Source organism: Bubalus kerabau, chromosome 11, assembly GCF_029407905.1.
Source record: "Bubalus kerabau isolate K-KA32 ecotype Philippines breed swamp buffalo chromosome 11, PCC_UOA_SB_1v2, whole genome shotgun sequence".
NCBI classification, from domain to species: domain Eukaryota; kingdom Metazoa; phylum Chordata; class Mammalia; order Artiodactyla; family Bovidae; genus Bubalus; species Bubalus kerabau.
Window position 1 is genome coordinate 100,592,188 of NC_073634.1, and position 26,565 is coordinate 100,618,752.

The following is a 26,565-nucleotide window of genomic DNA, read 5'->3' on the forward strand; positions in this document are numbered from 1 at the left end:
CCATTGTTAACAGATTAAAGGATGCAATGTAAGAATAGTGTTTAGCCTTGCCTGGCCTGTAGTAAGTAAGCTGTTAGCTGCTGCTGCTGCTATTTTATTCTCATCATTATTGTTATTTGCAGCCTGGGGACAGGACTGGTTTGTCTGCTCACCTCGCAGAAGGAGCTGGAGCCGTGGGGCTGGCGGTTGGTGGTCTCCCTGCCCTCCTACTGTGCTCTCCTCCTGGCTGGTGTGCTGAGGGGCACACGGTGTGGGTCTCAGCCTCCCCGAACGGGCCCCTGGTGTAGGGTGGCCAGTGCTGTCTCTTTGGCCTATGACCAGCCGGTCGTGTCTGCTCCTGACGTTCAGACCTTCAGAGGCCTCTGTTGTTGGGGACACCGAGAGCCTGTGGGGCGCGCCACGTGAGTGGCCACCGCTTCTCTCTCCGAGCTCCTCTCCCACGCCCTGGACAGCAGGCTGCCCCTTCGGGACTCCCCACACCCCTCCCTCCCTGCTCTGCTCCACCAGGGCGCCCTCTCCCCTCCCTGGTCCCAGTCCACTGGATTCAACCTCGAACACCTTTGGATGCATTTCTTTCTTCTCTCTTTTCTCCCCTTTTCTTTCCTTCTTCCTCCCCTCTCCTCCGTTCCTCTCCTCCTTCCTTCTCCCCTCCCCTCCTTTCCCTTCCCGTCCCTCTTTCAGGAACCTCAGTTGTGTTTTCTCCATTCGTCTGCCCCTACCTTCCTCCCCCGATCTGGTTCCTGTCTCCTGCCTCCCCGGGCTGTCCCTTAGGAGCAGCGCGGTGCCCCAAAGCCCCCGCCCCTTCCTGACTGTGTCTCAGGCTCAGCCTCTCCGCGCCTCTCAAAACACTGGGAAAGAAAACTGCCGTCACGCAGTCTCCAGGGGCAGGTATTACTTAATTGTGTTTTTGTATTAAGCTACACGTGTGACCTCTGCTCCTCGCAGGCTCGTAGAATAGGAGAGCTGGGAGGACCTTAAGGACCGTGGAGGGCCCACTGTATTTTATAGATGGGACGCTGGGCCCCCTTAACTGGGAAGGACTGGCCCAAAGTCTCAGAGGGCGCTCAGGGCACAGCTGAGATCAGAACCCAGGATTCCTGGGTTAGGAAGTCTCCGTGAAAACGTGAAATCACAATGTGAATGGCACATGTCTTTCTCCATCTTTTTTGAATGTATTTCTTTCCATCTGCTTGATTGCCCTCCTCTATTAGTGCGGTGACAAGCTCACCTCCCTTTGTGGGGCAGGGGAGTGGAGGTGGGGACAGAGCTTCAGCAGCAGGGTCACGAAGAACCCGTTACGTGAGATCAGTCATGAGTGGGTGCCTCGCCTGGTCTGTCTTCCTGCTTTCCCCAGGCTAACTTTCCTCCCTGGTCCTCGACTGACTGCCTTGGCTCCCTGCCGGCCCCAGCCCTGCTGATGGGGCTTCTGGGCTTATCTTTGGTTGTCCTGCCTGACCTCTCCAGTTTGGTAATTCTTTCTCATACTTCAGGGTCTTGCCTTTGTACCTTGGTTAGAGCTCTGTTGTCCAAGACAGTGGCCACATGTGGCTATTGGACCCTTGACATGTGGCTGGTCCAAACTGAGGTGTTCTGTAAGTGATTTCAGAGACTTAGTACAAAAGAATGTAACCTATCTCATGAACAATTTTGTGTATTTTATATTGATTACAGGTTGAAAAGATAATATTTTGATATGTTGAGTTAAATAAAACAGTTGAAAGTAATTTCACCTTTTTTATTCTTTTTTTAAACATGGCTATTAAAAAATTTAAAACACATGGCTTGCACTATATTGCTATTGGCCAGCACTGGGGTATAGGCCTTTTTCAACCAGGGGTCCACGAGAGAGTTAAGCCTCGTGCCTGAAGGTCCACTGTGTATGCAAGTGTCCTAGCCTCAGGAGGGTTAAGAAAGTCACTCACATCATTTTCTGTGTTGTGCAGTTCGGATAAGGAACCTCGTAGAGAAAGGCCGCACCACCTGTTGTTTGTATCTGTAATTCCGAGTCCTGTGTGTAGGGGTCCCCAGCCTCCGGGATCTCATGCCTGTTGATCCGAGGTGGAGCTGATGTAATAATAGTAGAAATACACCGCACAATAGATGTCACGTGCTTGAATTGTCCCCAGATCATCTCTCCACTGAGGCTGTGGGAAAACTGTCTTCCGGGAAGCTGGTGCCCAGCTCCAGAGACGCTGCGCACCACTGCTGCGGCTCTCCTCTCCTATGTTACATGCCCATGGCTGTTGGTTTGACATAGATATTACTAAGCTTCCAAGTTCTATTTTTCTTTTTAGAAATCCCATCAAATGTTGCATTTTGCTAGTTACTTTTCAGTATCTGAGAGGAAAGTGACCCTCTTCCTTCTTTGATTTACCCACTCCGGTACTCTTGCCTGGAAAATCCCATGGACGGAGGGGCCTGGCGGGCTGCAGTCCATGAGGTCGCTAGGAGTCGGACACAACTGAGCGACTTCACTTTATTTTTTCACTTTCATGCGTTGGAGAAGGAAATGGCGACCCACTCCAGTGTTCTTGCCTGGAGGATCCCAGGGACGGGGGAGCCTGGGGGGCTGCCATCTATGGGGTCGCACGGGGTCGGACACGACTGAAGCGACTTAGCAGCATGCTATTATTATGTTAATAGTTTTCATAATATATAGCTTATCCTTACATTTTAAAATTATTTATTTATTTATTTGGCTGCGCTGGGTCTTCGTTGCTGCACATGGGTTTTCTCTAGTTGTGGCAAGTGGGGGCTTCTCTCGTTGCGGGGCACAGGCTCTAGGGCGCGGGCTTCAGGAGTTGTGGCTGGCTCATTAGCTGTTCCGAGGCATGTGGAATCTTCCCCGACCAGAGTTGGCACCTGTGCCCCCTGCTTTGGCAGCAGATTCCTATTCACTCCACCACCAGGCAAGTGCCCTGCGTTTTTTCAGACAAACCCACCAGGCCATGTAGCATGGTTTTTTTTCCCCCACTTGTTCTGATTCCTTAGGTGTTCAGGTTTGGGGCTTATTTCCATCACCTTTTGTGCTCTGGAATAAATTATTTAGCATAAGAATTAGGTATTACTTAAACATCTAATGATGAAGTCTGATCAGACCCACTGGTAAAATCACATGGCCCTGGAACTTCTGAGTTCACTTTTCCAGTTTCCGACGTGGTGTTTAGCATACTCACCAGACATAGAAAAGTTTGAGTTGGCCAAAAAATAGAAGGCAGTGCGAGGGCTAGGTCAGAGCCTGCCCTCGCCATGAAGCAGGTACTCCCAGAAATTTCATCTCGTGTTCCTGGTAGTGTCGTGGACAACTGCAGTTTGCAGAGATCCAGATGAAGAAGGGTTGAATTGTGTGGGGGGCCGGGGGTGGTGGGCGGTGGTGGTGGCGAACGTGATTACCAGATTTAAATTGCAGTGAAAACAGTGAGCAGCGAACCAACTATTGCAGAAAACCGAAGGAGAATTAAATGACAGACTGAAATTTCCTCCTAGAGCTAGGAAAAACAAAGGGACACAAATACGATGAATTGTTTTTAGGAGATGTCCTGTGTGTATGAGGAATCCTATGAACGGAGAGTGGGGCAGACATGAGAGCATGTAGGAAGGACGGAACCGCACCTACAGTGTGAGTTTCATCGAGAGGGTGAGTGTGTGTGCCCGTGTGCAGCCCTCCTCCTCCTCCTGCCCTGGGATTGGGCAGGGGTCCCTGTTCTGGACACAGACACCCTCTGATGCCAAGGAGGTCAGGCTCCTGAGACCTGCAGACTCAGGTTTGAATCTTGGCGCTCATATCGACCACATAAGTGGATCTCAGCAAACTGCTTAACTCCTCTAACTAAACTTTCATTTCTTCCATCTGCAAAATGGGGCAGTCACAGTACCCATCTGCAGGGTTGTTGTGAGAATTCAGTGAGCAATGGATACATGTACGTAAAACGCTTGACATGGTGCCTGACCCTTAGTAAGCGTTCAGTGAAGTTAGCTGTTGTTGTTTCTGCCATTACTATTAACTGAATGTGAATTCTGGTTTCTCTGGGTGTTAGGCTGATAGGTGACTTAAGGTCTCTTCTCTGGGCTTTCTGTGTTGTTTAAGTTTTCTGCAGTGAACACGTGCTAGGTCCCTGATCAAAAAAAGCCCAAGTGTACTCTTTTTAAAAAGAGAACATCTGAATGATGTTATTTGGAAAAAATATTTCCCAAGACTACGGAGAAAGGGGGTTGAGCACAGTCCCCAGGGTGAGAGTGGAAAGTGAACGTGCGGCCCCGTGGGCCTCGTGACCGGCCCGGGATCCGGGCGGCTGTGCTGCGGGCAGCTCTCCGCGCTCTGCTCACGGGGCCCTTTCCCCGTCACATGGACTGGAGGCGGTCCACAGGGCTGCACTTGGCCGCTGCCCTGCCTGGACAGCTGGTTCCAATTGTGCCGAGCTGCACAGCCCTGGGGCTGGAAAGGTTTGCATCATCTTCACGACCCTCAGTCTACATGTTTGCTCAGCAGACGGTAGTCTGAGGACTTGACGAAACAGTAGTGACTGTGGACGTGTGGCTCTATCGAAATGCATAGAAGCTGAAAAAGCAGATTCCTTCTATTCAGTCAGTGACCTCTGCCCTAAACATGCACCCCGGTTCCGCAGAAGGCACCCGTTTGTCCCTGGCAACTCTTCCTTACTCTGTGGTCTGTCTGGCCAGGGCTTCTGAGCCCTGCAGAGGCCCTCGTGTGCCTTCCTCCCCGGCCAGCCTCCTCCTTTTCTTCGCACACAGCCCCCAGCAGGTGCTTGATTCATATTGCTAAAGTGACTTGCTCTCACACGAGAAAAGGATGTTGCCTGTGTATGAGGCTAGACTGTAGCACAGCACAGGAGCCCCTGACGGGGAGGTTGGGTCCACTGCGCCACCACCTCGTGGGTAAAACCCACCCCGCGCGCCACGTGAGGCTTGGGGCTGCTCTGCTCGGGCCCTCCGCCGTCCTTCCGTCCCACTCAGAGTCAACGCCAGTCTCTACCTGCCCTCCAGGCCTCCACCCCCTTCCTTCCCACCCCGTCTCCTCCCATCTCCCCAGGCTCCAGCAGCTCCAGCCTCAATGCCCACCTTGCACTGTCAGAGCTTCCAGGGTCTTCACACGCGTGCTTCCTTCCTGGAACTCTCAGCCTGGAACCCTCTCCCGGATCCTCCGGGGCTTGCTGCCGACCTCGTTCACAGTCTCCACTCCAGCTGGTTTACCGGCCAGGTGTCCCAAGGCATCTGCTCCAGCATTCCATTCCTTCATCCTGGTTAACAATTTTTTCAAAGGATTTATCATCATCTGACTTACCACAGATTTCTCATCTCTCTTCCCTCCCATGGAACATAGAAAACAAGAGCATGTTTGTTTCATCCTTTGCTGTTTTGTTTGGTCCATTGCTAGTCCTTTAACTCTGATATCAGATGAGTGTAGATGCGTTTCATAGACCGTCAGTTACTGTTGTCTCTTCCTCTTCTCTTTCTCCTCCTTCTTCATCCTTTCTTGTCACCCTCCTTCCCCTTCTTTCTCCCTCTTCTCCCGCTCCTTCTCCCAAGAAAGAGCTAAAGATGCCTCTCTCTCTCTCTGCTGACGTCACTCAGGAGACTCCACTCTAGGAAAGGCTTTTAGGGCTTCAGCCTTCAGAAACAAAGCAGGAAAGCGCTGTCGCCCTTTATTGTCTTGAGTCGTGGCGATTTGGGTCCATGTCTGTCTCCCGCACTGGCCACACACTAAGCTAGCTCCTCGAGGCCTCAGCTTTGGTCCTAGAGCTGCTTCCAGCACGGGGCCTGCTGCTCAGTTGGCTCCCCCGCCCTCCCTTCTTCCCTCCGCTCTGCCCTCATCCCTCCCTTTCTCTTCTCCTTTCCTTCCTTTCTTCCGTCCTTGCCTCCTTTGGCCTTTCCTCGTCCCCTTTTCTCTTCCTTCCGTTTTTCATCGCAGCTGATTTTGTCCCAGTGAGGATTTAAGGCAGCGAGGCAGGAGCCCCATTGGTGGAACCTTCCCGCTGCCCCAGTTAGCAGCTCTCTCCTCTGGGCTTCATTTGGGTAAAGCTCTACCATTTCCTGTAGGACAGACATGCTTCCTGAAGGTCCAGATGGTCGTGATTTGGTAGGCACACTCCTTCAGAAGGTACAGGTCATGTGAAAACTATCTGTTGTTTATGTTGACGCATTTATGTCATAGATGTTGACCCTGACCGGTTATCAGCAGGTTATGAGTTTATAAAAATTTTTAATTTGAGTGTTTACTCAACTGTTAAAATTTTATTTTAGAAAGTTTACAGTGTATAATATTGTAACATGTCACCTATTAAAGTTTGTTTCAGAGTCGTCATTTCTTGATATTCTGATAGTAGAGAAGAACTTATAAAGCCAGGCTTTGATCTTTTACCCTAGTCCTCTCCCCAGAGGATTCTCTTCCCCTGCTTAATTTTGGAACTTTATTTGGTGCGCTGAAACCTCTGTTTCTTGTTTCATCAGCTTTATATAGTGTCCGTTGACTGCTCACTTCCTATGCTTCTCCTTTTCGTCTCCACTGACCACCTCTGTCAGCTATGTTTACATCGTCAAGTCAATTAAATTAACATTCTGACATTTTGCAGCTGCACCAAGTCCTTCCGTCCTTCCTTAGGTTGACTTTAAAAGTTGCAAACCAACAGGCAGCATCCATTTTTGTGGCTGTGTAAATGTAGACATGCAGATGTCATTTGGGGCCAAGCCCGGTGGCGTGCCAGTGTTGCGTTCCTTTTCTAATGACCCAGCGCCATTCAGGAGAGAATATGCCTCACGTCAAGGACCCATAGATTCTCTTTCTATCCATCCATTGTCTAATATTGGAGAAAAAATAAAATATTTAAATGTGTGCAACTATTAAAATATATAATATGTAAACATTTTAAATACATACTATTTAAATGTACATATACTAGTTAAGAGCTTCCCAGGTGGCTCAGTGGTAAAGAATCTGCCTGCCAATGCAGGAGACTTGGGTTTGATCCCTGAGTCGGGACGATCCCCTGGAGAAGGAAATGGCTACCCACTCTAGTATTCTTGCCTGGAAAATTCCATGGACCGAGGAGCCTGGCAGATTACAGTCCATTCGGTTGCAAAGAGTTGAATGCACCTGAGCAACTGAGCAACCTAATACCTGGTTCCTCCATATCCAAGATTCTGAATCTGAAGATTCAACCAACTGCAGATCATGTACTACTCTATTACTTATTGAAAAAATCTGTGTCAGAGTAGACCTGTGCAGTTCAAACTTGTGTTGTTCAAAGATCACATGGACTATGTTTTTTCCCTATGCTACATACATACTATGATAAAGGTTAACTTATAAATTAGGCACAGTAGGAGATTAACAGCAATAACCAGTAATAAATAGAACCATTATAACAAGATGCCGTACTAAAAGTGAGGTGAATGTGGTGTCTCTCAAAATCTTGTATAGATTTACTGTCTTTTCCATCTTAGTTAAGTGCTTACCGTGCACTGTGGCTATATCTTTTGTAGTTTGAAGGGCGACAGCAAAACTAGCCTGAATTTCTTCTTTCTCCTTCACAATTCCACAGCTAGATTTGTTCTTACTGTAGATCTTAGCAACCTTAGTGCATTTTTTTCTATCTTTATTAAGTCAAGAACTTTCACTTTTTCATTTAAATAAGAAGCACTTTACAGCTTCTTTTTGGTGTATCCCAATTGCCAGCATCACTCCTCCTGTGCTTTGGGGCCATTATTTATTTATTTTTTTTCTTTTCCCTTTTTTGGTTGCACCACGTGGCATGTGAAATCTAAGTTCCCTGGCCAGGGATCGATGTGCAAGCTCAGAGTCTTACCCACTGGACCAACAGGAAGATCCCTGGGCCGTTATTAAGTATGAGGGTTACTTGAACACAAACCCTGCAACACCACGACAATCAATCTAATAACTGAGCCCGCTGCTCAGTGACTAATAAACGGGCAGGACACGGTGGGCCAAAGGATGATTCATGTCCTGAGCCGAGCAGAGCTGGAGGGCATGAGATGTCATCACCCTTCAGAACGGTGCACGGTTTAAAACGTGTGAATGTTTATCTCTGGAATTTTCCATTTAATATGTTCGGATCTGCAGGTAACTGAAACTGCAGAAAGTGGAACTGCGGATGCAGTAGGCAGGACCACCGCTCTCTCACGGAGCTGCCAGGACCCAGGGTGGAGCTCACCCAGCCCCTCAACGCTTCTCTGTGCCCCGCGCCCCATGCCACTGGCAGAGTAGCTCTCACCTTCCTCATGCCGCAAAAGAGGAACCCTGTAATATTTTTCTGTTTGGTCCCTTTCACTTAGCATAGTTTTTGACATTCTTCTGTGCTGATGTCTGTATCAGTAGTTCATACATTTCATCGCTGAGTAGTGGTTGATTATAACAGTGGATCACAATTTGTTTTCCCCTTCACCACCTGATAGAAATCTGGGTTGTTTTCAGTTTGAGGAAATTGAGATAAACGTGCACATGTTTCTTTTGTGTGTGGACAGATGTTTGCTTTAGTGAGATTGCTGGGTCATTTGCTAAATATATGCTTAAAATGAAAAAGAAACTGCCAGGAACTTCCCTGATGGACCAGTGAGTAAGACTCTGTGTTCCTAATGCAGGGGGCCTGGGTTCCATCTGTGGTCAGGGAACTAGATCCCACATCCTGCAATGAAGAGTTTGCATGCTGAAACTCAAGATCCTGCATGCTCCAACTAAGACTTGGCACACACACACAAAAAAAAATTTTTTTTTTTTTTTTAAAGAAACTACCAAACTGCCCTCCCAAATGGCTCTACCATTTTGCATTCCCAGCAGTGAGGTATGAGAGCTCTGAAATGCCTTGTTCCTTAGACCCCCACTGCCAACCCACAAACTGGTGCTGTCTCCCCCCACTACCTCAGTGGGTCACCCACTCCCTGGGGTGTTTCTAAAACTCCTTTGACTAGTGCATGACTGTCCCGCCGGTTCTTCTGAAGATTGTTCCAGAGGGCAGGATGGGAGGAGTGGGGAGAAGCATGGAGGGAGGAAGAAGGGGAAAAGATCGCCATTGAGCAAGATGGTAATGTGGTGTCACTGGCTGGTGCCCCTGATGGTGGTCCCTGAGGTCAGATTTAGTGACCTTCCCTTGAGGTGGTACATTTTCCATGTGGGCATGTTTTAGGAATGTAATTTGGAGAAGATTGTAGATAGAATTAGTTCATGCATGAAAGGGCCTTGTGTGGCTGCCTGTGGCTCAGTGGCTTAGATCCTGTGGTGGTCTTCTGGGAGAATTTTGTCCCCTTTCCCAGATCGCCTCTTCCAGGGCCTTACCTCACTGACCCCAGACACAGTCTGGTCAGGCCTCTCTCAGGCCACCTCAGGGCATCTGACTCCTAAAACCCTAAGCACAAAGCTGGTGGCCAGAGAAGCTTCCAGGGTGAGCGGAGACCAGTGTTGACTCTTGTTCTCACCCGGGAATGCTTAACAGATGGAGATATTAAGACAAAATTGTTTTTACACTGGCTAGGGATTTTTTCCATGGACATTCTTGTTATAAACACTGTCCTTTGTTTGACTGAACGTCTAAATGATTCTCTTGTCTTTAGGTGTTCTTTATTTAAGGCAGCTGATCAGACACCCTTTTGGTTCTGGGCCTTCTGATTTTAGGGTGTTTGTGGGAGGCCAAGGAAGGTGTGGCCAGGAGGGGGCTGACTCTACTGGTCTGGAGTCAGAAGAGAAACTTGGGCTGGACACGGGCGTGTGCTGGAAGCCATGGGGAAGTGTGATCTTCCTGGAAGGGATGCAGACACCTTCCTGGAAGGTGACCTTGGACAGGTTTATGTGGGGCTTGGGAAACATGGGGAGCTTCCCTGGTGACTCAGATGGTAAAGAATCTGCCTGCAATTCAGGAAACCTGGGTTCAATCCCTGAGTCGGGAAGATCCCCTGGAGAAGGAAATGGCAACCCGCTCCGGTATTTTTGTCTGGAGAATTCCTTGGACAGAGGAGCCTGCTGGGCTACAGATCATGGGGTCGCAGAGAGTCAACCCCATGACTGAGTGACTAATACTTTCATTACCTGGGGGACATGGGTCAGAAAAGAATAAAGCAACTGAAAAACCACTCGGAATTAGGGGCGGGGTGGCTCAAGAGACGAGAAGACAACCAGAAGAATGCAGAGCTGAGGGGCGAGGACAGAGAGTGGAAAACAGAGGGGTTCCCCTGCCAGGGGATCAAGAAAGAGGTGGCCAGGAACGCTTTCGATAGATGTGCCTGAAAAGGGAAAAAAGAGCGAGTGAAAGCTGGAGGAGCCGGAGGCCTGGAGAAGACGGCCTTGGTTATTACTGTCAACCATCAGTATTATTTGCCGGAGAGGCTTATGTTAAGCGTCTTAAAATGCTAGCAGGAAAGAAATTGGAGAGGAAGAGGTTTGAAGATACAGGTACCAGAAAAGGCATCAGAGCAAGAGCTCTGAGCAGGGAGGGCAAGGGAGCCAGAGCCCAGAAGATGGGGCCTATGAAGACAGGACCTGCCTTCCACTGAAGCCCGAGGAAGGGAGAGGAGGCAGCTTATTTAGTGGCAGAAAGTTTCTCCCTGATAAACCCAGGGCAACAGCTGCATGATGGAGGAGAGCTGCTACAGGAGGCTGGGAGGACTGACCGGGTTCTTCCTGTCCTTTCATGTCCAGTGGACCTTGGCAGACAGCTCAGAACCAGGGGCAGCCTGGGCAAGAGCAGAGCCCCACGCGGCCCGGGGACAGCAGCCTGGCTCTCCAGCATGCAGGCTACAAGGGCCTTACTAGCCTCAGCCCAGCCCCTCGTCTCTCTTCCAGAACCAGCCCCATCTCCTCTGGTCAATTTTAACTGAATTATGCGCAAATCAGTTCCATAGCATAGACCTTTTTTAGGCATTAGTGACTGGAAGAGTGTTGCTCTATTACTTCACATTTTCCAAACCCGCTTCACACAGATGGAATCTCTTGTATTCCAATAAGGCCAAACACAGAAGAGGAATAGTGCCAAAGAGGCTGGGCCCAGGACTTGTTTTAGTGCAGTTAGAATGGTCTTATTTCGTTTGACATCTTGATAAATCTCTCTGCACCAGTTTTGGGAGATTTCAGCAGTGAGGAAGGCTCATGCCCTGTGCATTCCCCAGATGAATCCGCTGTGAGCCAGGCCTGTGCCCTGCATGTCCCCTCCTTTGTCAGGCTTTGTCTCTCTTGGTCTCCACCAGAGTTCTGTAGAGTTAGTCTCAGCATCCTTCTCTTCCTCCGTCTCGATGAAACTGATGCCAGGAAAGTGGTCCCCAAGGAAAAGAGTGACAGGGTTGGGATTCGCAGCAAAGAAAGGACTCTCTCTCTTTTATCAAGGGATCACTCAAACATAGTGTTTTGCCCTGTTGAGGTTTGAATTCTGAATGTGACATGTCTTGTAGCGTGAAAGGGTCCAAGAATTGCACATAGTTTTTATTTATTTATTTATTTTTAAAATTATTTATTTATTTGGCCAAACTGGGTCTTAGTTGTGGCATGTGGGATCTAGTTCCCTGACCAAGGAGGGATTGAACTCAGACCCCCTGCATTGGGAGCGCAGGGTCTTAGCCATGGGACCACCAGGGAAGTCCCTGCATTCAGTTTTTAAATCAAGTTCTTAGGAATGTTCAAATCAAGCAAATTTGGGGCAGATGTATTAAGTACCGGCTTTGGTTCCTGCCTGCATGACATCAGCAAAATGAAAAAGAAATAATGATAGATTTTTGTTAGTAATTGAGAATAGTGAGAGCACATGTGGAATAAAGAAGGGAGTGTTTGGAGTTAAAGTCATGTCTGACAGCACGTGGCCGACTCTGGGAAGAGGAGTGGGGTGACCTTTATCAAGTAATTGCTGCATACCAGGTGCCCTGTGTGTGCTTTAAGCTCTCTTACCTGTTCTCAAGAGCTTCGTGGGTAAATATATCATCATACCCATTTCAAGATGAGAAAATTGAGGTTCTTAGAATGCAGCTGATATGTGGAGGGCACACTCTGACCTCGGTCTGTCTGTCAGGTCCACACTGCTCCCTTTGAGAATGCCTCCCTACACAGTGTGAAAATACGACCCAAGCACTGAATTAAACAAGCACTTACAAACATGCACCCCCCCTCCTATGGATATGTATATAACTTCTGCTGTTTATTAAAGAATTCAGGAAAAAACAAAGAGGGGAACTGTCACCAGCAATTGGGCAACAATCAGTCCTTGAACATCAGTTTTACAAATTCTCTTTTCTATCAGATTATAATCCATACATTTCAGAGCTGGCTTTAGGGTCCACGTGGGAGAGAAGCCCTTGCCTTCACAACTATACTTCAAAAGGGCAGTGATGCACATCTGCAGACTGATGGAAGCGTGTGTTCTAAAGTGGGTGGTGGGAGGGCCCAGTGGCGCAGAGGTGGGTCAAGTATACATTTGGAAAGAAACCCAGATATACATTTCAGAGCAAGGAGAATCATAGTAAACAGAGGTAAACTCTGCGGCTCAGACTCATGTCTACTTGTGAAAAGAAAGGGAACAGAAGGGGGGCCAAGGCTTCCCTAGTAGCTCAGCTGGCAAAGAATCCACCTGCAATGCAGGAGACTCTGGTTAGATTCCTGGGTTGGGAAGATCCTCTGGAGAAGGGATAGGCTACTCACTCCAGTTTTCTTGGGTTTCCCTGGTGGCTCAACTGGTAAAGAATCTGTCCACAATGCGGGAGACCTGGGTTCGATCCCTGGGTTGGGAAGATTCCCTGGAGAAGGGAACAGCTACCAAATTAATGGACTTCCCTGGTAGCTCAGCTGGTAAAGAATCCTCCTGTAATGCAGGAGACCTGGGTTTGATCTCTGGGTTGGGAAGAGCTGTTGGAGAAGGGATAGGTTACCCACTCCGGTATTCTTGGGCTTCCTTGGTGGCTCAGCTGACAAAGAATCCACCTGCAATGCAAGAGACTCCTATTAGATTCCTGGGTTGGAAAGATCCCCTGCAGAAGAGAATGGTGAATGGCTACCCACTCCAGTATGCTGGCCTGGAGAATTCCATAGACTGTATAGTCCATGGGGTTGCAAAGAGTCGGACACGACTGAGTGATTTTCAGAGCATTCATTCAGGAGGATGAGTAGTACTGAGCCCTCTTCTTCTTTATTAAAACTGATATGGTGAGAATTCTGTGAGATAAAAAGTGAGGCTTCCTGTCCCCTGCCCACACATAGAGGGGGTTCTTGGTACCAGCCTCACTGATAGGTAATATTTAGGTCATTTGATTCTTCAAATTATAATGCTAAACCTGCTAGGAAAAAAGAGACAAGGCTCCTGAAAAAGATATTAAGGGCACCTCTCCTCCTGCCCCCCTTTGCTTGTGTGAGAGATAGGAGAGGCCAGCTACAGGAAGGAATCCAAGGTCATCCAAAAGATTCTCTGATAGCAATGGGCTTGGCCTGGGATGTTCCCTGATTCCAGGAATGGACGATGTCCCTGGGCCAATGAGAATCTTCAGCCAAATTTTAAGTTAGCCCTGGGAGGGGGTGGTGAATCCTGCTTATTATGATATTATACCCTCTATTAGACAGTCTGCAGTAAGAAGGGACTTCTAGTCCCAGGGAGCTGGCAGAGTGGCCTTGTCGGGTTGAGAATAATTTGGGCACAGAAGTCCCGAGAGATGTGGCTGGGGTTGTGGAGATAAGTAACCTGCTTCTCACCCTCGCCTCTGGGGGTCCCAGGATGCCCCTCTACCTGTGGACCCAGCCCCTTTCTCCAGAGGAGGAGGAGACTCTCCTCCACCCTGGGAGGGCACAGATGGCCAAGGTTTCAGCCCTTCCCCACCTCTGGGCCCACCTTCCAGGTAGATGCCCGTCTGTATTTGCATCCTCACTGGAATCACTGTTTGAAATTGACTCTGTGCTTCCTAGGAACTAGCCAGCTGTGGATGGAGTAAGAAGGAGAAACATAGTCTCGCCCCCAACGTCGTGGCCTTTACCCGGAGGTTTAACCAGGTAAGAACACCCCATGCATGTGCGCGTGCAGATAGTAATCTGTTGTCCCCCGCAGGCTGGGAGCCCCTCCAGGCTTCACTCCCAGGCACCGGCCCCAGTCCAAACCCCTCTTCCTGAACCCCCCACCTTCACCCGTGCTTGTGCCGTCACAGTCCTTTTTCACACAACAGATGGGATTGAACACATCTTGTCTGTATCTAAATCATTTCAGTGGCTTCCAGTTCCACTGAAGCTAAGGTTCTCCGGGCATCCTTAATGTCCCCTGCAAGGTCCTGCATGGGGGTCTGGCTTCTGTCCTCCCCTCCGACCTCATCTCGTCCCTCCCCTCTACTCTGGGCTTCGGCCTTCCTGGCCTCCCCCCTCTTTGCTGCTGCATCACGTCTCAGTCCCATGAGGCCCCCATTCGTGCTGTTCTCCCTGTTCAGCTCCTAATCTGATCTCAGCCAGAATGTCACCGTCTCCAGGAGTCTTCCGTGAACCCCAGCCGGTGTAAGGGCTCCCCGCCACATGTCCCCTCATTGCTCCTCTGCGTCTCCGTGTGGCCCTTTCCCCGTCTGGCCGCACTTTGTGTAGCTCTTTAGTCTCCATCTTCCTTGCCACTCTGTGGGCTCCATGAGGGCAGGAATGTGTTTGTCTTGTTCATCTCTGCTTCCCCTACCACCTTACCCAGTGTCAGCTGTTTTCAGTAAGTATGTGTAGAGTGAAAGAATGAGGTGCTCAATAAATGCTCCTCGAATTGAATTTCTCTGAGTTCCTGATGACCTGGTCACTGGCCCCCACCCATGCTACTACTACAGACCTTCGAGGCTCACTCAGAAGCTTTGCTCCAGGTATGAAGCTGCATCCCCACCTAAAGGAATGTTATCAGGGACTTGGACCAACTGAGCCGGGGGGGTTGGGGGCGCGGGCTTCTGATTGCTCAGACAGACCTGCGAGAACATGATCTTCGGTAGAAAATACCCTGCAAGACCCCCTTGAGTAAACCAAACCTCCAAATGGGACTGTTGACAGCCTTTCCTCTTTGTTCTGTTTTTCTGGTTTCAAATGAGGACAGTGGCCTAGAGGTTGCACAGAGTACGTGACTGGAGCCCGGAGTGTTGGGCCTGGGATCCCTTTGGGCCTTCCCTCCAGCTGGGCCATTCCTCTCGGAAATGCCGGGTGCTATGCATCACCATTATTCAGCCTCTCCAGCCTCAGCTGGCTACCACCCCGAGCACAGCAGGAGCCCTCAGGGAGGCACCAGCTTGTAGTCAGCTGATCAGGCCTGGAGTTCGCATTACCGTTGTTTTATGAGATACAGTAGGAACTACGGAAGGCCTAGCTACATCTGCGGTAGGGACTGTACATCGTTTGTTTTGAAAAGAGAAATTCTGAAGCCTTTTGTGTTTTTGTGTGTTTTTGTTTTTTTTTTTACTCTTTATTTTCAAAATCTTTTCCTTTTCAACTGAGCTTAGTCTTTTAAAAACAACCAGATGTGTACACACTATCAGGGGATTCATAGTTTCCTTAGCAAAACTATTTGGAAGCCAGCCGAGTCCCACCTCTGATCAGCCACAGTGCTCCCGGAGGAGGGCCACTGGGGGCTCTGATGTAATCTGCTTTGCACGCGGAGGCCAGGTCAGCTTGGCAAAGGGCAGTGCGGCTTGTTCTGCAAACAGTTGTGTCGTGTCCAGCTCGGACCAAGCGGGTGAAGCAAGCCAGAAGTAAAGCTGCCTTTTCCCAAACAGGATACTCTGAGAGAGGGTCTTCCTGCCGGCCTGTGAGCCGCTTAGAGAGTGGTTCCTAGGCGCAGCCCTGGTACCAGCTTTGGCTTGAAAACTGGCCCATGGCCAGGCTGTCAGCCACCAGAGCTGCTTTCCCTGAGATGAACTGATTGGTATCCATCCCCTCCTGGCCGACTTTCATGTGTGTCACCCAGGCTGCTCATCAGACTCCAACTAAAGGCAAGCGGGTCACTTACCTCTCTGAGCCTGTTTGCTTATCTGCAAATGAAAATCATAGTAGTACTCACTTTGCACAGTTGTTTCAAACATTAAATGAGATGATCTAGGTAGACCTCTTAGCACAGTGTCTGTGTCTAGTAGGCTTTCAAGCATTTTTTGGCCAGGGCGGGGAAAAAGAAAGATTAGCTGATTGGAAGGAGGTTGTTGGGGAATCTGAGGCTCCCTGTGGCCAAATCAGAGCCAGTGCTCTGGTCAGCCCTGGAGGACGTGGCTGCTCCTCCACGGGGCCTGCGTCCCTTAGCATTTGTTTATGGAATGGCTGGGATGGAAGAGCTGGGCTGAATTCCCTAGGGGTCTGTTATGGGCCAGGCCTGTGCCTTGGCCCCAGGGAGTTCATCGTAAAGCCAGAAGTTCTCAACCCTTTTTGAATCATGGGTTTTTTTGTTTTTTTGTTGAGAATCTGACGTATCACCTATGAACCTGCCCTTAGATAAATAGACACATGTATACATTTGCATTTAAGTGAGTGCATTTAAGTTAAGTGGCTGGATTTTCTGCTGGCCCCCCACAGTCCCCTACAGCCCCTGAGTTTTTGCATGAATGCCTTAGAGGACAGCAGGCTGAGAAGCTGTGGTTGCGTGGACTCCAACAGACTGGAGTATGCGTCTTAGCTGTACGACCTGTTACCTGTATGATCTTGGAATGTCTTTCAGCCTCTGACCTTCCTCATTTATGAAATAGGAAGAATCATTTCAAGTGGTTTTTGAAGATCAGATGAGAATCATGGATGTAAAAGGTTTAGCTCAGCACCTGACACACAGTAAACAAATCAAATTAGCTTTAAAACAGGTGGTACCGTCATGGGCGGAGAAGGCAATGGAACCCCACTCCAGTACTCTTGCCTGGAAAATCCCACAGACAGAGGAGCCTGGTAGGCTGCAGTCCATGAGGTCGCAAAGAGTCGGACACGACTGAGTGACTTCACTTTGACTTTTCACTTTCATGCATTGGAGAAGGACATGGCAACCCACTCCAGTGTTCTTGCCTGGAGAATCCCAGGGACAGAGGAGCCTGGTGGGCTGCCGTCTGTGGGGTCACACAGTCGGACATGACTGAAGCGACTTAGCAGCAGCAGCAGCGTCATGGGAGCTACAAGCTGAAAGGAAGCTTAGTTTTGGGCCCAAGTGCTGGTGGTAGGGTGGGGATTGTGTCCTGAAGATGAAGAATTTGGAAGAAATGGACAGGGAATTGGGAGAACTTGGTTCCAGTCTGGTCTCTGCTGCTAACCTGTTCTGAGGCCTGGACAAGTCCAAGTGTGGGTCATTAGATCCTTACATATTAGCGGGGTCTGGACAGGGCAGAGGTTCTCAATGCTTTGCCCGGGAGGGTGGCTTTCACTCTACTCAGGACTGATATATACACATAGTTCCTAATGACGGAACCCCCTACTGGCTCACGGAACAAATCCAGGGAGAGGTTAGACTTCACGTATTTCGGGGGGGCCTCAGGCAGTACTGGAGAAGGCAATGGCACCCCACTCCAGTACTCTTGCCTGGAAAATCCTATGGACGGAGGAGCCTGGTGGGCTGCAGTCCATGGGGTCCCTAAGAGTCAGACATGACTGAGTGACTTCACTTTCACTTTCCACTTTCACGCATTGGAGAAGGAAATGGCAACCCACTCCAGTGTTCTTGCCTGGAGAATCCCATGGACAGAGAAGCCTGGTAGGCTGCAGTCCGTGGGGTTGCACAGAGTCGGACACGACTGAAGCGACTTGGTGGCGGCGGCAGGCGGTACTGCCATCTCCACCTGGAGGTCCCGCTTTCCTCTGCACCGGCTCCCCACAAGCAGCCTCCTCCTCTCTGGTTCCCAGCAGCTCCCTGTGAGGGCAACTCCCGCAGCAAAGACCTGCCCCTCTTCCGCTCCACGTCCTGGACTGGAGACTCCGGGTTGACGGCCGTGGTTTGGATCCTCTGCTGTGCACCCTGACCTCATGGCCCTGACAGGAAACAGGAGGCCCTGACTGGCCAAGTCTCAGAAGCAGGCCTTCCGGTGGAGGCAGGGAGTGAGATTGGAGGACCGGCAGTTCCTCCAGGAAAGTCGGTGCTCGGGCAGGAAGTGGCTGAGAGCAATGGCAGGGCCCCCGCAGACCCTCTTCCCTCTGGTACTCTTCCATCCTGCTCGGAGCTTTCCTGCTGATACCCCATCACTCTTCTAACTGCCCGCTTCCCCCCCTGCCCCCAACTCCCGTCATTAGCCTAACCCCTGAATGTTCCCACTCCTCCTTGGCTTTAATCAAGACTCTTAAAAAAAAAATATTTATTGAGCACTGAGGCTCAACTCACCTGAGTTAGACACTGTACTGAACATTTAACCTGCATTTGATTCTGTTTTCACAAAGCCCACTGAGGCTGATATTTTAAACCCATTTTATGAATGAGAAAGCTGAGGTTCTAGAAAATGAAATAACTTGCTCAAAGTCACATAGCTGGTGAGTTTCTCTGTTGAAAGGCCTCCCCCATTTTTCTGAACATGACTCCCATAGATCCCCCTGGTTCTTCCAGACCTCATTTATCACAGAGCTGGGAGGCAGTGTTAGCATTTTCCCTTCCAAAAGCTACCTCCAAACAACTTTCTTTCCTCGTTGTATAAACCCACTTTCATTTGAGACTCATTGCTTCTAGTTACATTCATTTATTTATTTAATAGACATTGACTGAGCATGTCCCAGGCTCTGTCTTTGGTCCAGGGTGGTCAATAGTAAACTAGATGTAGCCCTTGCTCACAGTCTAGCTGGGGAGACAGAAGTAATGGAGGTGCTGACAGTCCAGGAGAATCAGCATGAGGATGGGAAAACCAGAGGAGAGGTGTGGGCAGTAGGAAGGGAGGCCAGGAGACTGGATCGGAGTCTGTCCCATTCATCCAGGTGAAGAATAGAGATGTGAAGTGGCCAGACTCAACAGAATATTGAGACCAAATGGTAGCTCTTGGTGATTGATGAGACATGGAGGGAGATGACAGGGAGGTGCAAGGAGGGCCCCTTTGGTCCTTGGCAGCATCTCTCTTTGAGATAGTAAGCACAGAGGAGGAGCAGCTGTGAGGGAGGAGATGAGAAGGGTTTGGACGTGTGAGTTCAGCTGTGCAGCAGGTATCAGATGTTTGCGTCTGGGAGTCAGGGGAAAGATCCAGCATGGAGATGCAGATATTGAATCAGCCGCATCCGAAGCACAGGAGTGGATGAGATCACCCTGGGAGCAAGAGAAGTCCCTGTGAGAGTGGGAAGGGCAGAGGAGAGGGGGCTGAGAACGAGCAGCCCGGGGACGAGAAGATCTCCCAGAAAAGGTGGTGTTTGGAAATCAGGGTCTCAAGGATATGGGGATGCTACAGAATGGGTCAGTTAAAAGGACTAGAAAGGAAGTCTTAGCAGCACGGCGGTGGTGAGCTCAGCAGGAGCTGTTTTGTGGGGATGTGAAATAGAAGCTGGGCTGTAGCAGGCTGAGCCGTAGGAGGTGTGAGGGAATGGAGAGAGCAGATGTAGACGATGCTCCCAACGAGAAAGATGAGGAGTGGCTGCAGGGACTGAAGATGTCCAGGGAGGTGGTAATAGTCCTTTTTTCTTTTCAGCGTAAAGAGCTTTGGGGATGTTCTTATTTTGAATGGAAGGAGCCACTAGACCAGGAAAAATTAAAGATGAGAAGAGAGCAGGTATATGTAATGAAGTGAAGTTCCAGCAGAGGTGGGAGAGGCCGGGACCTGGGCACTCTGTGTTGTAAAAGGCGAGTCTGCAGAAAGGAAAGATACAGACACAGGTCTGCTTGTAGGTGTGGTGCGAGGAGGTTCGTGGCTCCTCTTTCCTCATGGAATTGGAGGTGAAGCTGGGGACACAGCAGGGAAGCTTGAGGGGGCTGGGGAAAGCTTGAAAAAACCAACCAGGGAAAAGAGAAAACTGACCCTGGAAATATAGAAAGACTCATGGGTAGAGCCAGTGGACCAGATGAAATAGAGATTGTGGCTTTTAAAGTGGCCCCAGGGCATGAGAGTGGATGGTTTTATTCTAGTTGCACTTGGCAGCCAAAAGAAAGGGGCACAGGAAGGTAAGTGGTTGGATCCATCCACAATTAGCAAAGCAGATTCTTTTTGAAGGACCTCAGGGCAAGGACTGAAGTGACAAATGATAGAGGATCTATCTGCTTTTAAGAAGGGAAGGGTTTCCAGGGACTCCAGAGTCTGGCGAGAGGGAAGGGTGGGCACAGGGCTTGGGGTGGACTCAAGGAGAAAGTAAGGACTAGAAGGGTTAAAGGTTATGGCCCCAGATTGGAACTTCAGGTCTCTGATGCAGGGCACTCCTTGGTAATTAGGAGAAGGAGGTGACTGGAGTGGTGGGTGGTAATAGCTGCCGAAATGATAACGTGACCTTGAGGCCACGGTCTCAAGGTGATGGTCTTAGGTGATATTGAAGTTGCCCAAAGAAGAAGGCAGGATTTGCTGTGGAGAGGAAGGTGGTGGTCCAGATGCTGATCTACCTGCTATCTCTAAAGCTTCACTTTTCCAGACTCTGAAAAAAAAGGGGATGCATATATATGTGGCCTTTTCAGACTGTCTTTTCACTTAGCCACATGCATTTAAGATTCATTCATGTATTTTTATAGCTTGATGGCTTTTTTTTTACGTGAGTACTATTCAGTGTTTGGATTTACCAGTTTGTCTATCCATTCATCTATCAAAGGACTTCCAGTTTTTGATAATTATGAATAAAATTGCTATAAACATTTGCATGTTGTTTTTTTTTGGTGTGTGGACATAAGACTTCAAATAAACTGGGTAAATGCCTAGGAGTACAGTTACTGGATCCTGTCTGTACCATTTTCAATTCCCATCAGCAATGAAGGAAAGCTTGTGTTGCGTCATATTCTTGCCAGTAATTGGTATTGTCGTTTTTTAAGAAATTTAAATTAAAAGTTTAAACTAGAATGGCTCAGTTCTAATAGGTGTGTGATAATCCCACTTTCCTATGCTTTATCCAACCACTCCTAGACAGTTATGCCTGGACCTCGGTGCCCCAGGTGAAGACTGGGATGTCACAGTGATCAGAGGGTCAGAGGGTGAGGGTAAAGAAAGCATGTTATACGAGGATCAGAGGAAGGATCTAGGAATGTGAAGACTTGGAGAGGAGGTAATTAAGGTTTTCAAGTAATTGAGGGGTTCTTATGGGGAAACGGACTGAATAGAACCTATGGGGCCTAATCAGTAAGTGCAGGGAGCAGGGGATAGAAGTGGGTAGGCGGTTGCTTTCTCCTGATACAGGGTGGTTCCCTGCCCGTGGAGGCTCAGGCAGAGCCCAGACAGTGTTTTATTGCAGCGCCAGAAATCTAGTGGTGGGGGTAGGGAGAGGCTGGGACCTCTGCTTTCCCATCCTACTCCAGGTTTCTAAGGAAACCATGAGTGGGCTTATTGAGAAATTTGGAGCAAAAGTCACTTTCTTGTAAGAAAAGATAGCATTCTAAAACCTGGATTTTTCTTTACTTTATGCTTTGATTGTTTTCATTTGTGGTTGATTAGCTAAAGCTCTTTGTGTTCATAACTGTTCTGCTTTATTCACTTCTAATACTGTTGTGAAAATTCCCCGGGGATATCTTAGTCCCCAGTGCCTTAACTCCAGTGCTAGCTGTACCACCAAAACAGTAATCGTGATCGTAATAGCTTATGTGTTTTACAAGCTTACTAGCACCGTGACCAAGAGGCATTTATTCCATGTGTGCATGGACTGATTCAGCAGTTGAAAATGAATTAATGTAATCCACTGCATTAACAGGCTAAAGAAGAAAAAGCATAACATCTTATCAGTTGACCCAAAAAAAGCATTTGACAAAATTCAGCATGCATTCATAATACAAAGAAACTCTCAGCAAATTAGGAATAGAGGGGCAACTTCCTCAACTTGATAAAAGACATCTACGGAAAACCCTGCAGCTGACATCATACTTAACGTTAAGACACTCCATGCTTTTCTTTTAAGATTGGACGTGCTCTTTCACCACTGCCACTTAACATTGAACTGGAAGTCCTTGCTAGTGCAGTAAGACAAGGGAATAAAAAGATACTCAGACTGAAAAGGAAGAACTAAAAGTGCCTTTATTCAAAGATGACATGATTAGGACTTCCCTGGAGGTCCAGTGGTAAAGAACCCACCTCGCAACGCAGGGTACCCTGGTCAGGGAACTAAAATCCCACATGCCTTGGCGCACCTAAGCCCACATGCTGCAACTGCTGAGCCATTGCACCACAGTGGACGATCTGTGCTGAAACTAAGACCCCACGCAACCAAAATAAGTAAATAAAAATATTTTTAAAAGGATGACATGATTATCTGTGCAGAAAATCCCAAAGACATCTATTTTTAAAACTTCTGGAACCATAAGTGAGTATACCAAGGATTCAGGGCACAAAATCAATATAAAAGCGTCTCTGTGTACCAGCAATGCGGAATTGGAATTTGAAATTAAAAAATAACACCACCATTTACAGTAGTGTGTGCACACACACACACAAGGAATACTTAGGTATAACTCTAACAAAGTACGTACAGGTTCTATATGCAAAAAACTATAAAACCCTAATGAAGTCAAAGTAGATTGAAATAGATATTCTGTCTTCATATATCAGAAGACACGTTATTAAGATTTCAGCTTGTTCCATAGACTTGTTCCATTTTCTTGATCTGTAGACTCAATTCAACTCCAGTCAAAATCCCAGCAAGCTGGGCTTCCCTGGTGACTCAGTGCTTAAGAATCCACCTGACAACACAGGAGACACAGGTTTGATCCTTGATCTGGGAAGATCCCACAGGCCACAGAGCAACTAAGCCCGTGCGCTACAACTATTGAGCCTGTGCTCTGAAGCCCGGGAGCCACAACTGCTGAGCCTGCATGCCTTAGAGATGGTGCTCTGCAATGAGAGAGGCCCCCACAAAAAGAAGCCCACGCACTGCAACTAGAGAGTAGCCCCTGCTCTCCACAACTAGAGAAAAGCCCGAGTGGCACCAAAGACCCAGCACAGCCAGAAGTAAATAAATAAATAAACTTATTTTAAAAAATCCCAGTAAGCTATTTCATGTGCTGTGTGCCGTGCTCAGGTGCTCAGTCGTGTCCGACTCTTTGTGACCCCATGGACTGTAGCCCGCCAGGCTTCTCTGTCCACAGTATTCTCCAGGCAAAAATCATGGAGTGGGTTGTCATGCCCTCCTCCAGGGGATCTTCCCAACCTAGGGATTGAACCCCCGTCTCCTGAGACTATTTCATAAATACCAACAAGCTGATTCTAAAGGTTATATGGAAAGGCTAAAGCCTTAGAATAACCAGAAAAAGAACAAAGTCAGAGGACTCACTCTGCTTGATTTCAGGACTGATTGTAAAGCTATAGTAATTGAGACAGTATGGTACTGGCAAAAGAATAGATACCTAGGTTGATAGAATAGAGAGCCCAGAACTAGACCCAGACAAATATAGGCAACTGACCTTTGACAAATGCATGAGGGCAGTTCGTGGAGAAAGGGTAATTTCTTGAACAAATAGTACTGAAACAGTTGGAAGTACTTTTGTGTGTTTGAAAAAATGAACCTGCAAGACTTTAGGCCTTCCGTAAAAATGAAATAAAAATTGACCATAGACCTAAATGTAAGACACAGAACTATAAAACTTAGGAGAAAACATAGGAGAAAATCTACATGACTGTTGGTGATGGGTTATTAGATATAACATCAAAGCTCAGTCCATGAAAGAAAAGAATTGGTAAGCTGGGCTTTATTAAAATTAAAATATTATATTTTGCAAAAGACACAGGAGAATTAAAAGACAAAGCACAGCCTGGGGAAAATATTCATGAAACACATATCTAATAAGAGTTGAATCCAAAATATATTCTTAAAACTCAACAATAAGAAAGCAACCCAATTAAAAAAAGGGTGAAAGATCTGAATAAATACTTTACCAAAGAAGATATACCAAAGGCATATAAACATATGAAAAGATGCTCAGCATTATTTGCCATTGGGAAAATGCAAAACACTACAACCTTTTAGAATGCCTAAAATACAAAAAGAAAAAAAATCCTCCAAACCAAAAAACAAACAAACAAACAAACAAACCTACACCAAACCTGACAATACCAATTCTTGGCAAGTATTTGGAGCAATATACACTCGCATTTGCTGCTGGTGGGAATGAAAAAATGGTACAGTCCAGAAATTGCATTCTTTGATATTTATCCAGTTTATTTGGAATCTTAAGTCTACCTATACACATACACGCAGATACACACAGTTGTTTATAGCAGCTTTATTTGTAATGGTCAGATACTGAAAGTAACTAAGATGTCCCTCAGTAGGTTAAAGGATAGACAGATTGGTAAATTCATACAATGGAATAAATAGTATTCATTCCAAAAAAAAAGGAAAGAATACACTCTCAAGCCATAGAAAGTCATGGAAGAATCTTAAATACATATTACAAGGTGAAAGAAGCCAGCCTGGGGAATTCCCTGGAGGTCCAGTGGTTAGGACTTTGTGCTTCCATTGCCAAGGGCACAGGAACTAACATCTTGCAAGTAGCCCGATGTGGCCAAAAAAAGAAAGAAAAATAGTCTGAGAAAGCAACATAAATGTGATTACCTACCCCATTTTTTAAAAAAAAAGTTCGGGAAAATGTTGAAAAAAATTCTGCAAAAGGTAAAACTGTAGAGATGGTAAGCAGATCCGTGTTTGCCAGAGGCGTGAGCAGGGGAGAGGGTTGAGTAAGTGAAGAGCAGGGGGATTTTTAGGATGGAAACTGCTCTGTACGATGCCGTGTGTTGGGTACACACTGCTGTGCATTTGTGGAGACACATAGAACTTGACAGCACTAAGAGTAAACCTCAGTGTACGCAGATTTTAGAAAACTCATTGTGGAGATTGAGGGGTCCTAGGATGGAATGTAGGTACCCACTCCAGTGTTCTTGCCTGGAGAATCCCAGGGACGGGGGAGCCTGGCGGGCTGCCGTCTATGGGGTCGCACAGAGTCGGACACGACTGAAGCGACGCAGCAGCAGCAGGATGGAATGTAGAACATAGCGCATGAGCTTCACTGGATTATAAACGTATGAAACAACCACACTGAGAAGGGTGAGGGGAAAAGATGCAATCCTAAGAAACTCTGGAATTGAAGGGAGCCTGAGAGACTAGAGATGAAAGGACCTGTATGTAGTCTTACACTCTAGTAAAGGTGTTTCCCAAGTGGGGATGGGCAACAATTCTGAAGCCATTACATGGACACTGGAACTGAACTGTTAAGGAATTGGGTGGCAGATGGCGGGAACCAGGTTTCTCCCACTGCTGGAGTGGGAAGTTACAGGCAAACAGGAGGAGAAGGCTAGAATGATCCATATGGTGATGGATTAGAGTTGGAGACATTAGTGTGTGCTCATTTAGTTTAGTATAGATACAGATGGTTAGATATAGAAATGTTTATAGGCATGTGTATATACAAGAGTTAGTGCGTGCACAGGCACACATACACACACACACACATCTCCTTGCTCTGCCATCTGAGAGGACTTAGAAACAGTGATATCTCAGTAGCTCAAGTGTATATGCTCCCAGATTTTGGTTTCTAATTCCATTATCTAATAAAAGGAGTCAAGGCTCCTTAGAGAAATGGCTGGTTTCAGACTGGGGCAAGAAATGTACAGGATGAACCTGTAGCATTTTTTAAAGTTAATTAATTAGTTAATTAATTAATTTTGGCTGTGTTGGGTCTTTGTTGCTGTGCACTGGCTTTCTTTGGTTGCCATGAGCGGGGACTATTTTCTAGTTGTGGTGCACAGGCTTTGTTGCCCTGCAGCATGTGGGATCTTCCCAGACCAGGGATCAAAGCCATGTCCCCTGCACTGGCAGGCAGATTCCTCACCACTGGACCACCAGGAAAGTCCCGTAACATCTTGTAGTTGCAGAGAGTAAAAAAGTGTTCAAACAAACCAACCAACCAGTGCTGAGGGCATGTCAAAGCCAGCTGTCAGTAGCTGAAGCTGAAATGGCTTTGAGTATGAAATAAATACCATAGTTATGAAATAAATAACATAGTATCGTAACCCAAAAGTATAAAATAAATATTCATGAGTCCCTTTAAACAAATGATGGAATAAATAAATGGAGGTGACTAGACAAACCTCCTATGCAGAAGAATTCCAAATAATCCTTGTAGATAAACTGTCTCCTTCCTTCCATGACAACTTCCTTCCAAAGTGTGAGGTGATGGTGTTATTTATGCAACCTACTCCCTATTGGTGGGCCTGTTCCTTCGCTTTATAAACAGTGCTTCGGCGAACTGGCATGCACATATCCCTTTACATTTCTATATTTTTGTAAGATAAATATTCTAGAGGGATTATAACCTTAACGGCTTGAGAGACATGTTCAAGTTGTTCTTCAAAATGGCCCTTTAAGTTTTATAACCTCCCTCCCAAACAGCGTATAAGAGCAGCAGTCTCTCCACACTCTTGGCACACTGTATGGCTCACACAGGGGTGATGCATTCACTTTGATGTAAGAGACCTTGTACTAACCAGGAGTTAGAGGACAGGCGTCCCGATAGAAAGGCGGCTGGGGACCAG

The 26,565-nt window shown here is 47.6% G+C and overlaps 1 protein-coding gene across 3 annotated transcripts in view; it reads left to right on the plus strand.

Annotated features, from left to right (window-relative positions):
* The window catches only part of RALGPS1 (Ral GEF with PH domain and SH3 binding motif 1), a 295,892-nt gene that overhangs the window by 86,939 nt on the left and 182,388 nt on the right, over nucleotides 1-26,565 (plus strand). For all 3 annotated transcript variants that reach the window (XM_055541187.1, XM_055541185.1, XM_055541186.1), the window contains one exon: nucleotides 13,898-13,981. In XM_055541187.1, coding sequence (XP_055397162.1) covers nucleotides 13,898-13,981 — 84 coding nt within the window. The remainder of the gene's footprint in view (nucleotides 1-13,897; nucleotides 13,982-26,565) is intronic.